The sequence below is a fragment of the Bombus impatiens genome, unplaced genomic scaffold, assembly GCF_000188095.3.
Source record: "Bombus impatiens unplaced genomic scaffold, BIMP_2.2 scf_0645, whole genome shotgun sequence".
Lineage (NCBI taxonomy): Eukaryota > Metazoa > Arthropoda > Insecta > Hymenoptera > Apidae > Bombus > Bombus impatiens.
In genome coordinates, this window is record NT_177064.1 from 278,152 (window position 1) to 291,984 (window position 13,833).

Sequence of the window (13,833 nt, forward strand, 5' to 3'; positions counted from 1 at the left end):
CTGGATCGTAGTTTCATCAGTGACAGTTCCATGATCGGAGGAGATTTCCGCCTTGTAATCTCCTGCGTCCTCGCTTACTATACCAGTGATCTTTAGAATGAATGTCTTGCCCTGCTGAATCATTTTTATGCGACTGTCTTCAACAAGCAGTTCTCCATCCCTGTACCATTTAATATTAGGTGGCATCAGTGAGTCTACATCTATGGACAAAGTAAGATTGCCTTTTTGATCTAAAATTTGTGGTTCGCCTAATCCTTTCGTGATCTTCGGTGGACTTAATACTTTCAGCTTCCAAATTTCTGTCGTCTGATTGACTTCATTTCGTGCAACAATCGAGTAGGAACCAGAATCGTCCAAACGAGCGTTTCTTATTGTTAACTTATAAGTTTCGTTGCCTTCTTTAATGATACTTATACGACTGTCTTCCCGTAGTTCTTGGCCATCTTTGTACCATTTAACTTCTGGTGCTGGCGTGGCTTCGATTTGCACGAGCATCGTCAACGTTTCGCCGATGATCACAGACATGTCACTTTGTTTTTTCGTGATTTTTGGCGCAGACTTCACGATCAGCTCGATCTGAGTGGTATCTTCGCCTAATTCGTTCTTTGCTTTGATGGTGTAGGTGCCTGCATCTTTGGCAGTGACGTTCTTGATCACCAAGGACATAGATTCTTCATCCTCCCAAAGGTACTTATATCTTCCACCAGCAACGATTTCTTCTCCATTTTTGCTCCATTTGATATCTGGTTTTGGATATCCTCTGATTTGTAGTTCCAACATGGCAGATCCGCCGGCACTTACTTCCGAATGCCTGGCTTCTGAACACAGTTTTGGCTTTTCTGGATCTTTCAACAGCTGGTTTACCGCGCCTTGCACCGTTAGTTCTGCGCTGCAGCTAATGTTACCTGGGTTTTGAGTTTCTTAAATTAATACATCAGATCATCTACATACATATTATTATTATTATGACATCTATAGGCTTCTGAAGATATCTTTTGGAGCATAGCTGGTCACTTGAAGATCATGTCGTGGTTGTGTCATATAACATGGACGTTTAGAGTCTAAAAAAACCTATGAAATTATTAAAAAATGGATTATTACCTGTACTGGTTTGCGCGACGCAAGTGTAAAGACCAGCATCCTCAGGTTTGACATGCTGGAATACTAAAGCCAAGGTGTCTTCGTTGTCTTTAAACAGCACCTTGAAGCGTTCTTCTGGGTCGAAGGGCTTTCCATCGCGTAACCAGGTGAACTGGGGTTCCATGCCAGGTTCGAGGAAGTCTTCAGGAAGGTATAACATTTTTTCATCCGATACAGTTACAGTCGCCTCGCAGGAAGCTTCTCCAAATCGATTCTTCGCGGTGCATGAATATTTGCCAGCGTCTTGCTTTTGGACGTCCGCGATTACTAACTCGTAGAAACCTTTGTCCGCCTGTTCGGTGACGATCTTTACACGTGGATGGTTCACATCGATTAAAACATCGTCTTTGAAGCTGTATTAAAAACAAATTGAAAGACATAAACTAAACACATTCTTCGAATATCATTCTTTGTTTACAACTGACAAAATAGAGCTTACAATTTCATCTCAGGATTAGGATCTCCTTTCACTTTCACCATGAAACGCAGATAAGTATTTTCCAAGAGTTCCGTGTCCTTTAATCGCACCAAGAAGATTGGTGCATTAGCTTCTGCTCTTGCTTTTTTCTCTTCAGGGGTCACTAAAATTAATAAAAAAAAAAAACAATTTTTAATTTTTACATGGTACTTTATCTATCATAGCATGTAAATGTCATAAACGTACGTTTTTGTACAATAAGTTGAGCGGTGCAAGTAGCCTGGCCTTCACTGTTCATAGCTCTAGCGATGTAAATGCCAGAATCCGACTCGAGAACGTTCTGAAGTTGAAGTTTGAAGGTTTTTCCAGTCGCAGAGGCTGTTAGACGATCTGCTAATCTATCATCCAATGGTTTGTTGTCCTTTAGCCATTGCACTCTTGTTGTTGCATCGGTGTGCAATAGAGTGCACTCGAAGGAAGTCGTTTCTCCAGCTATGTAAAGCAATAATTCATCAAATTGTTAAAAAGTATTGATGAATGAAACAGAAAGTAAATTGTTATCGTACATCTAGTTGAAAAATGTATATACAATATGGTACAGTCAAAAATACTTGATCTTTATACAAAAAAATTGTAGGGGTTCCCATCGGATATAACAGTGTCTAGAACTGAAGTAATTCTTGTTGCGTTCATATGCAAGAACGGAGGAGGGAGACTACTATAAAATTCACAAAATGGATGTATCGAATATCTCACAAATGTTTAGTATTTCGCAAATTTTTGTATTTATACTTCATTTTATCTGGCTGATGATCGGAAGCGTGTTGCGTGTGTAATGTGCTTTTCCTATATAAAAAAATTTCTATATAAAATAAGATACGTATAAAAAAGAAGATAATACAGCAACCACAGAAAGAACAGCTATTTGAAAAATGTAGACAATAAAGCAGATCGTGTTAAATCGTCAAGTGTGCCAGTGTTCTAAGATATAAAAAGAGGAAAATATGAAAGTGTGAAGTGTAACGTGAGTCTGTGATGTATTTTCGTGAATGATAGACAACATCTAGGATTAATTTGAAGCTTGACCAACCGCCTAGTGGAATGTGTTGAAGCAATTTTACTCAGCTGGCTAGAAGAAAAAATACAAGAAGAAGAACAAAGTAGAAACTATTCTTGATACAGTATGACAGAAGATTGATAGAAAAAAATGTGCAATACAGTGGATGATCAGAAAGTAGTGAAATTCTGTGTCACTTTACCTACGGCGTGTATCAATTCCACGTTATTTTCTGGTATCGCTAGAACAGTAAAAATGGATCTTATGTCACCCGTTCAGCAAACTTTCTTTGCTTGTAATCACATACTTTCATTCTCCATTGATAATCTATCGACCGTATTCCAGTGAATTTTTAAAATCTAGTACCGATTATACATATTCTTGAAGCCTTTATATGTTATTTATTTTTTAGTTACGAACTACTCTACATCTCTTAACTATATCTCAACTATATCTACTTTCACATCTGATCACTTACGTTCAACGTTGGATCCCTCGAGAGTCTTGACAAACGCAGGTTTTCCTATTCCACTACCACTCTCGATCTTTTTGGTGTCCGACCTGGTTTCTACCGCACTGCCACCAGTTTGATAAGCACTGGAGCTCGCCTCCATCCTTACTGCACTGCTCATGGACGATTCCATGTATGCCGCACTCTGGCTACTGGATACTGAAGAATACTCTTCACAGGTAAATACAAACAACTATTAATAATCAATCCAAAGGAATCACTTCAATTGTTAAGTTGCTTAGAATCTTCTGAAGTTAGATTTTCCTTGTATACTTAAAACCTTATGTGTGAATTGATAGAAATTTTATTTAAAACAATTCATTACAACTATTCCGTTCTTTTTAAAGAAACAAAAACTTCTCGATGAATCTAATAAAACTACTCGTTCTTTACCTTCGACAACTTTCGAAGAGCTGCTGAATCGACTGGAAGAATATCTTCGAGACATGTCTGCACCTTCTTCCTCAACTTTAGCTTTCTCCGGATTTCCTGGATTGTCTTTCTTCTTTTCGCCGGGATTTGGTCCCGGATTTGCTTTTTCTGGTCCTGGGTTTGCTTCTGCCTTCTTTGGTCCTGGATTAGCCTCTGAAGGTTTTGGTCCTGGATTAGCCTCTGAAGGTTTTGGTCCTGGGTTTGCTGTTGCCTTCTGAGGACTGCCTGGATTTGCTTTAATTTCCTCCTTGATTTCTGGCACTTCTGTTAGTTGTAAGTCATCTGCAGCGTGTTCAGCGAGTGCCACTACGTCACTCGCGTACTGTCGAATTTCTTTCAGCCAGTAGGCCTTCACTAGATCCTTATGGGCTACTAACGTAATGGGGTAGGCTGAGCTCGCTGGATTGTGTAGTTCGAAAGACCGTATGTCACCTGGATGGTCCTTCACCTCTACTTCCGGTAACTGAGATTGGCATTACATGATAAGTAGATAAATAGAATAATGGATGATTCTTTATCATAATCACTCTTATTGTTAATTACCCTAGCCGAGGTATAATTTCTTTATAGAGACCATTGCAATAACTTCTTTACTCTAGAGATTCTACTCTATTTTTTTTACATGTTATTTAATTTCCATCAAAAATGATTCTATTATATATATTTATACTTACAAGTTATGATTTAATAACTTTCCTTTAATAACTTGTAATTTCATAATCATTGAAGTTTCTGATTAAGGAAGATTACTAAGGGTAAATACTCACTCGAATAATGTCTTTGAGGACGAAGACCGATCTGTCTTCCGATATTCGTCTGACTTTGCAGACGAGTATACGAGCCTTAAAGAGGAACAGATACCTTTCCTTGCTCTTACCGTCCTTGTCAATCACCGTGTACCACTCCTGTCAATCGCACATCACATGTTACAGCAATTTATCAAAGTATATACTCTAATATGATCACGATCAATAAGAGTCCACTTGAAATATACTGACGTGTGTGAGTAATCTGCCAAGTTTGTGAATATTTCCTTTATACCCTTCGATATTGCTTATGAACTTATTGTCTGTCGCCCTATGAGGGATACCTAGCATCAACTCCAAGGCCTTTTGGAGGTCGTCGCAGTTTTCGCCTAGTCGGGTCGAATACTTCACCAGCTCCTGCAAACATCATTTAAATCATGCAGAAATCTGTTGGAAATTTTCGAATATAAAACAGATGCTATTTATCACTTGCAATTTTTCCAATCAAAATATTTGCAAAGTGAGTCGAAAATACATCATAGTTTGAAACTGAAATTAATAATATTGAGTTCACGAGCGAGGTTGAAGACTAATTTTCCATTTGTTCAGTTCAATAGATCTCGCGTGCGGTTTTTCTATGACAGAGAGGCGGCGGGAAAGATAACACGTCGTGAAGATGACCCGTTTTTAGCTCGCTAAATCCGTACTGCGCCCACTCGTTCCAACACCACGACGAAACGCTCTGTTGCGGCATTGCAACTATACCACGACGAACTTTGTGACTTCCCTTGATCTATATCCAAGCGTACCGTATCATGGAAGTGAAACGATGCCATTCAGGTCGATCGAATATTCGACAGATCTCGAGCGCAGACGTGATCGGATACGGTAGCTTACCAAACGTTCCAACAATTGTAGAAATCCTTTATGAATATATTATGTGCGTTGATCGAGCATGACAGTCTCGTTACAGCGCTAATCTAAAATTATTTCGCATAAAAAAGTTCCAAAATATTCCGCATAACACATACGATATACGCATAAAAGTTTTCATGGTAACTGTCCAAGTACTTTCGTAAGCCACTACATAACATGAAAATAGAGTCTTCTTCATACATTTTATCTTTGCGAAATAATTCTCCGATCACTTCGGATAGAATTGTTCGAATTACCTTCTCACAAATACCACGGACGAAGTCTCAAGCTGCATTGAACTATCTCGAACAGGTTTGAAGATATTTGAAAAATAGTTTAACTCAGTCGCGTTACGTCCTCAGCGCCTCTCGTCACCTTTATGTTCCGGGCAACCGGCCCAGACCAATTTGTGGCTTAAGCCAAAGGTTTAAGGTAACAAACCAAGATTATATGTACGAGCAATAACACGATCGCTATCGATCACGTGCAATCTATTCTTCCGTGCCATTTCACGCGATCCTCTCGATCAAAGTTGTCCACCGAGTTTAATTATTTTCTTTCGTTTTCTTATTATTTTGCGCAGATGGCATTGAAATTTTTGAAGAAAGAGCGTCTGAAATAATAATTATTCGTTTGGAATGCGTTTTCAAGGCGAATCGGGAAGTATTTTAGCGCCGGGCTAATTTTATCTGACAGATTGAAATTTCGACGCGGATATAGGTCACGTGCGGATTCTACAGGTCGTCGTGTCTCGCGTCACCAGTAGGTCGATTTTTCCGTTTATAGATATCGACGTAATACAAAAGTTTTCCTCCCTCTCTATATCTCTCTCAATTTCCTATTCCAGTGAAAATAGAACCAAGAAACACGTGTATGAAATAAAAGAGAAACTAGAAACACGATGTAGGAATTCGGTGATTCACTTTCTTCTCTGCTGTTACAACAAAACGGAGAAAATAGAAAACGACGCTATTCGAACGTATAACGAACGTTTCTCGCTATTTTTCATTGTCCCGACAGTTTATCAAAAGCGTCGAATTTATCGCCGAGCGTCTAATAAACGTGTTTAAATACGTTTAAGTGTTCGAACTATGTTCGAAACGATATCATGCGTTCATCGAGTGTTCTGTCGAATTTCAGCGAAAACTTTGTACGAAAATCAGCGATGCGGGTGCAAGTTCGTGCAAAACTGCTGGAATGCTTTCAAAAGATACGCTAGCCATGCTGTATTTCTGTCATAACACCCTTGAAATGTATTTTCGATCTGGATCCGCGTTAACAATCTTCCGCCATTCAGCGCGAGATTTCGTAAAGAATGGATGAAAAAGCGGGTTAAAGAGCAACGTTACCTTGAGCAGGAGCTGGTAGTCGTTTATGCGTTGTATCGGAAGTTTCAAGTGTTCCGATAGGCTTTTGTCGTCACGGAGAGTCTGGCTCAGCTCCTGTAAATAATTACATTTTTCCAAACTTTATTCTACGTCGTTTTAAATAAGATGTTGCGCAAAAATATTGTCCTAAGATTTTTGTATATTTTAAACACGTTAAAAAGTTCAAAACGTTCAAGATTCTTAAACACAGGCGTGAAGAGTTGAAAATATTATTTTTTCCAAATTTGAAAATATTATTCGTTCCAGATCGTTCGTCGTGGAGTAGGGAAAAGATAAGAGATCGATCGAAGATTGGCAATTGTAGTTTCTCATCGTAGAACACCGAATTGTTCGACGCCGTAATTCGACACCAGGATGAAGAGACGCGTATTTTTGGATGCGACTGGATTTTCCACGCAACTATTATATTTCCTATCGATCAGCTTAGGCAAATCTAGCGATATAGGAGTTATATATCATCCTTCAAGGTGAAGAATATTTTTGATTAATAATTTATTGATAGTTATCACGCAGCTTTGCTACTCTATTCGAAACTCCATAACTTACGTGTCTCCTACTATCGAAAATTCCAAGTAAATCATCTGTCACATGTATCACTGACACTGTATCGATTAAATTAAACGAATTTCGTAAGAAAATGTCTATATCGATCTTCACAGTATCGAAGCATTTACAAGAAAAGACGATGTAATTCCAAAAATCATCTTGAAGGCACAAAATATTTCAAGGAATCGGAAAGACCTTGTCTATAAAAATGATAAAAAATCTTGTTCACCAAAGAATAAAATTCCTATAGAATCGTAAGTATTCGAAGGAAAGTGGTTCACCAACCAAGAAGTTGCAAGGTCCACGTTGAAAAAAATTGTAGAGGGAAAAATTGTGGAAGGGCTGACGCACCTTAACGAAGGTCAAGGGAGGTAAACACCGTTGTTCGTGTTTCGAGTCGTTGGTTCGAAGAGGACACCGTGGCTGGTCGCAGACTGGACCAGGTCTCTGCTCTTCCACCGATCCTCTTCCTCGAGGGGGATCCACAGTCGGTGGTTACCGAAAAACATTAGTCGGGAGACCAATACAGCCACGGCTATACTTAGACGCCGCACCGGACGAACTCGTGGACTGACCACGCACAAAAACAACGTGAACAGTTCTATAGATCGTCGAGAACTTTTGCTTCACACGCACTATTCTGATCTTCTTCCAGAAACTAGGAAGAAGACAGAGAATCTTCTTTGCTTTTGACGTAATTGACTTGTGCGTGGAATTCTGAGGATTCAACTTGATTTTTTGATGCGTGGGAGAGACGTTTAGTGAACGATGTTGGCATACAGTAATTCCTTTTGAAAGATTAAATTGGAAAAGTGGAATGCATTTCTTTGTACGACCTTTCGTTTTTGAAGAAACAGAATTGGAAAATCCACGGTGTCCTTAGAGCGTTGTTTTACTATTTATAAATTCTGTAAACAATCTTGCATACGTATGTTTCAGTGTGTAGAAACCTCTTCTGTTTTTCTTCTCATTAAAAGAATTTGCTAATCTAAGATTATAATCTTCTACCATTGTGACGATTAGATACTGCGAAGAACATATTCGTATAGTAAATTAAAAAATCAAAGCGTAAATTCAGAGAATGAAAATAAATGAACGGAGTGGAAAAACTTTTGTCATCGAGTGTTTTAGTCCTAAAATGAATCAACATATAAACATATAATTCCTTATTTCTCAAACATATCTTCTAGGATGGTAATAAAGGTAAATCAAATCAGAAAGAGAAACTTGTGGACAAGTTCGAGTGTTACAAGTGCAAGTAAGCTACCAGAAACCCTAATGCACCTAAGATGTTTCACTTTGAAATCGGACACGTTCGGCAAGGTAATATCGTACAATCTAATTTTAATTTCGGGTCATTAAATGATATTCATATACGACAGCTATATAGTGTGAAAATCTCGCGGTGGTCTTGAGTCAAGTTCTAGAAATAACGGGGCGAATCACGAGAAAAAAGCGAGCAGCATACTTGAAATAATAAAATACTCTAATACATTATGCGTGGTGTACCACCTACGTTTGCGTGTTGGATCATCGCTCTTTTATTAATTTCAAAACGAGAACTTTCTTCTGTTGCTAATCATTAAGCTTTCGATGTTCTAACATTCGAATCAAGAGTCAAAGTTCGCTCTCATAAACATTTTTATCTAGACTGCGGATATTTGTTTACATAATTTCATACTTCTATAGATGTAATTAAAATGAAATCTAAATAGAAAGAAAAGAAGGAATGTAAAGGCATGCTAATAAATTTTGAAACAAGAATACAGTACAATTCGAAGATCCATCGGACCGACGATGTACAGCTGAGACACTCGAGGCGTGCGATTCGTTTTTTCGTCGAGCAGAGATTACGCTGGCTGCTGTCATCGTGTAATGACAGCAACGGTGACGTCGTCAGCCGATAACGTGGCCACTTTCTTCCTTTTCTTTTCGTGGCACGCGTCTCGCCGCGAGTCTATCGTGCATAAGTAAGAGGAGCGAAAGATGTTCTGTCCGTTAAGAATAAACCAAGCTATTTCGAGGGCTGGATAGACGCCCGCTTACCCCCGCTCGTTATGTAATTGCGAAATTTTCTCCGATTCATGCAAACGCGTGCCTCAGTCATGGAAAATCCTTGAACTCTGATCCTTATTTCGATTACGTTGTCCTTTATTATGTCAAAGATGGTCTATAAAAAAATAATTCTTTCTCTTTAAAAAAAAGAAAGGGGAAAAAGTAAGTAAAGTATGAAAGGTGACAAGAGCAGCGCAACGATGTTTTATAAATAGTAGGAGTTTACGTTCTTACTTATGGAGGGTAATCTTAAATTATCAAAATGCGTAGAACTATCTATAGAACATGTCAGTAAAATTATCATAACCAAATTATATTTCGAGCAAACGTTATTATCGACGTTGGCGTCGCGACGCCAAACTACGATGTCGATGAACAGAAATCTTTTTTACCATCCGGCTCTCTACTATGAGTAGAATAAGTCCATCTTACACGTCTGTTATTCGTAATTTCTGCTCTTGAGTTTCTTGAGTATTTAATAATTGAGTTTCTTTTATCATCAGATTATAGAGATATTTTACTGAATCTTTAATTAAGTGACTGACCTCAAAGTAATCTCGTACCGCGTCGTTCATCTGAAGGAACTCCTGGGCCGCCGGTTCGTCTCTGCAGTAAGCCACATGTTTGTCGAAATCCCTTTCCTGGAGCCACGAATAATTTAAACATCAAATTCGATAAAAGTCTTTACAGCACATTAAGATATACTTCAGCAAGATTTTCAAGCTTACCAATCGCAGAAAAGTCTTCCCCAGCATACGTGGCTGATCCGCATAATACTTAACACCCTCGATCAACACCCTGCCGAACGATCTAAGTAAGGTACCGATTAATTTTCACGCTAAAAACACACCATGCCTACGTGCTGAAGGCTGCGCCCTTCTTGGCTTCTTTTTTCAGTGCGACATATAGGGTGCAACAACATTAAGTTACGTCCATTAATCCTCCATGATTTAATTACGCTAATATAGTTTCTTCTATGCTGAGATTAATCCACGAGAAGTTACGTCCAGTGGGAGGTCGTGAAATGATGATTAATTAATATTGGGACGGGGCACGAGTGAATTAATACATATTTTATTTTCTAGTTGGGCTAGTAGGGATAAGAATCGAATTTTCTTTAACGAGAAACGCTATGATTAGAGACGGCCGTTCAGTGAAATCATTCTTCCTTATAATGTCCGACTATGGACGAAATACTCTACTGAAACGTCAGACTCGACGCAAATATCACGCGTGAGATCACTCTCCTTATATCTTCCGACTATGAACGACGCACTCTACTGAGAAGTTGATTCAAGGAATATACCGCGTGTTTCAATGATAATACACATTCTTATAACGAAATATACTTTTGGAAGAATGAATTGACACTAGCAGAGTCAATCGAAGCGTGCTCATAAAACGATGACAGAAGGGTGCTCAAAACTTTTGAAAAAGCAATACCTTGCTGAATTAAACATACAATAAGATTAACTGCCACGAAACACACGATCACACAAAGTATGCACATCGTTATCAGACTTACGTTGCTCACACATCGTTTCGCTAAAGAGAGAATAATGTCTTTGATGTCGATTTAATGACGAGCATGCGTGACGTGTCTTGTGTGTGCATGTGTTTCTTTTCGCTTTGATTCTAACGAAGAACGTCTGTCGTGAGTTGTCGCCATAGTTTGCGAGTAGACACTCGAATAACACTTGTGTCGTCTCAAATAACAACAAAGCAACGTAAAACGAGCTTGATATATCAAATGGAATTTGTAGAGAAAGATGGTGTCTCGTGTGGGGCCTTTGTAACGAATGTTCAATCCGATTGTGTCGCAGTGAATTTCTCCCCTTGGTCAACCTGGTTCATCGATTATACGTACGTATTATGGAAGTCGGCAATCTGCTTCAGATTTGTGAAGATGATATCTTTGTTGTCGCGTACGATCCGTGGAACATCCGGATTATCGAGGGGTTTCAAGTAACGTTCAACGACCTGTTGAAGATCTCTGCCAAATTCTTCCTCGGTTTCCACCAGTTCTTTCACTACAGCTCTAGAGAAATCGATCATTGATATACAAAGGATATTGTTAGAGAGGAAAGAATTACTTACTCTCGTCGATATTGAGAGTCTTCCGGTCGATGTCCAAGTGCTGAGTCCTCGCTGAGGGCCGTTTGCATCAAGATGGACATGGGCAGCCATCCTTCCCTTGAGTCTGCAGTACGAACATATACTCTGTAGAAACGAATTCTTTACTTAGAATATAGTCCTGTATACTTTCTTAATATACTAAGGTATAATATAAATCTTTAGATTTAGAAGTTAAGATATATTACCGACAGCGGAATTTATTGGTGAATTTAGAAATTAGTCGGCTGTGTTCTCCGATGTAAAAAACGACTAAATAAAGGATATCCAAATGTAGTTTGTTTCTATATCAATTTTGCGCATTCTTCATCTAATAGATATTTTCTATGATGTACAATTTTGTGCCAGGCACGTCAAGTTCATGCGGTTTATATATTTTTGCTTTTTGATATCGCAATATTCTAATTACTTCTAATAAAGAATAAATTTAATGTCATATGCATTCGATTAATTCGCAAGAATTTGAGGTAAATTTAGTTCAAACATATTCTCATCGCCGGTAGTATAATCGGTTCGCTTTAAATGGTATTGATAATTCAAGGCTTAATGGATAGAACAGGCCGCCAACAAATTTTGCGTTCCGCTGAATGAACGACGAATACGCATACAGGGAGGCCTGTCGTCTTAGTCATTAAACTTAAATTTAACTTTCCAACACCCACATATTTCTAACATCTAGCTATTCTTTGCAATACATAACGAAGTATATTTTAATCTGTGCAAAGTTTCCTCTAATTAATCGCATCTTCCTCTATTTCTATCGCAGGAATAAGGAAGTCTTCCAAACGTTTCTGTTTGTCGCAAAAATCTACCTTTTAATTTATCTAATCTTACATCTACGCAACAATTTCTGATAATGAACTTTTTCCAACTGCCAATCATTAATTTTCACGAAACTTTTACAGAAAGCAGTTTTCCAAAAAAATATTTCACCCATATCTTCTTTTAAGGAAGGAAAAATGTATTTTCCTCGATATTTCAAAAACTGGTAGTTAATATTAAGAAAATTGGTAGCTAACATTGGACAGGAAGAACTCTTTTCAGCGAGCCCTGAGTCGACTCGATCTCTTCGAAACAGACGTTTGGTTTATTATTTTATAAAGTGCAGGGAAATTCACAAAACGATACAACTGAAACGATTTACGTCGTCAGGTAGATGTAGTAGATAGTAAATAATTCGCGATCCATTGAACGAGGCCGATGCCAAAGTGGCAAATCAAACTTTCCGCTTGAACCTCACCTTTACGCGAACCTATTTTCAGAACTGGCTGGTATTTCGCCTTCGTTGGAATCAAGCGTTTCTGACAGTCAAGTGGAGCCAGGCGTTATGCATTATGCAATTGGAATTTACTTTGATGCAATATTTAACGTCAAATCGATGGTGTGTTTTCTTAAACCTGACAGCTATTAGTGGCACGACAAGCGAATGCTCGTGTTCTCGTTGAATAGAACATCCTTGAGATTAAGTCAACGATATAACGTGACGTATTTTTCAAACTGATAACACCCTTTTAACCAATAATTTATAAGCACGTCGCACGATTTCGAATCTATCCTGGCTGACAGCCAATCATTAGTACCTTACAGGCGTATCATCGGTTTTCGAGACGTTCATAAACGTTTTATCTTCGTTAACGTTGTCCTAAATCATCGCGATCCGTAGATGACAGTCGAACGTACCAAAACAGAGACCGTAGATATTAATACCGATTGATATTCCTTATTTTGTTGCAAATGAAACATAGATGAAAATTTAGATCTTTGAAAATCGTCGATTACTTTTGAGAAGTTTCAATTTCAGACGAAGGACAGTATTCTTCCATTTTTAACTCTTCCTTATCGTTGTCGATTCTTAAATATGGTTCAAAGAATTCTTGGGTTTTTAAATTTCACCTATGACATCTATTTAAACAATATTCAAAGTGTCTACAAATATTAGCAACTAGTTTCGAATCTTTTTCGAATTTTCGGAAGCTTGAAATATTAAGAAAATCGAAGATAAAATGAAATCCAAGAATTCTCAGGAATCTAACGAACCTAATAAGACAATCTTTGACATAAAAAGAATTTGAAGAGTTAAAAATATTTCTAATTTGCTAACTTACTATTCATAACTTCGATAATTTACATCTGAATAATAAAACGCGGAAATCGACGATCTCGAAGTGAAAGAGCAATAAAGGTGGTCGAAGATCCGCGTAATAAATGTTCGTGCAATAGAGGGTGCGTTTCCCCACGAAAAGCAAACAGTTCGTGCTTGATAATATCGTGACCACTTAAACAACCGTTTCCGTGTAATCTCAGGGGATGAAATACGATGAGTTCATTGGCTTCACCGTTAACATAATGTTTGGAGGCTACTATTTGACCGGAGCACCTGTCGTTGCTATAATTTCGTGCACGGATTTAGTCGTCCACGTAAATGCTCCTTTGCTTTGGATATTTCTTGTTCGATGGAAAATTTCCGCTTTCCATGCGTTTCATTTGCCTAT

The 13,833-nt window shown here is 38.3% G+C and overlaps 1 protein-coding gene across 9 annotated transcripts in view; it reads right to left on the reverse strand.

Annotated features, from left to right (window-relative positions):
- LOC100744578 (obscurin) overlaps positions 1–13,833 on the reverse strand; it is a 45,767-nt gene that overhangs the window by 12,862 nt on the left and 19,072 nt on the right. For 5 of the 9 annotated variants that reach the window (XM_012389412.3, XM_012389406.3, XM_024369842.2 and 2 more), the window contains 14 exons: positions 11,306–11,428; positions 11,076–11,246; positions 9,937–10,018; positions 9,754–9,849; positions 6,569–6,661; positions 4,557–4,721; positions 4,326–4,463; positions 3,520–4,021; positions 3,094–3,297; positions 2,818–2,856; positions 1,805–2,050; positions 1,580–1,721; positions 1,102–1,493; positions 1–905 (listed from right to left, as the gene is read on the reverse strand). In XM_012389412.3, coding sequence (XP_012244835.1) covers positions 1–905; positions 1,102–1,493; positions 1,580–1,721; positions 1,805–2,050; positions 2,818–2,856; positions 3,094–3,297; positions 3,520–4,021; positions 4,326–4,463; positions 4,557–4,721; positions 6,569–6,661; positions 9,754–9,849; positions 9,937–10,018; positions 11,076–11,246; positions 11,306–11,428 — 3,298 coding nt within the window. The remainder of the gene's footprint in view (positions 906–1,101; positions 1,494–1,579; positions 1,722–1,804; positions 2,051–2,817; positions 2,857–3,093; positions 3,298–3,519; positions 4,022–4,325; positions 4,464–4,556; positions 4,722–6,568; positions 6,662–9,753; positions 9,850–9,936; positions 10,019–11,075; positions 11,247–11,305; positions 11,429–13,833) is intronic. The other 4 variants (XM_012389408.3, XM_033322529.1, XM_033322528.1 and 1 more) reach the window with 4 other exon arrangements.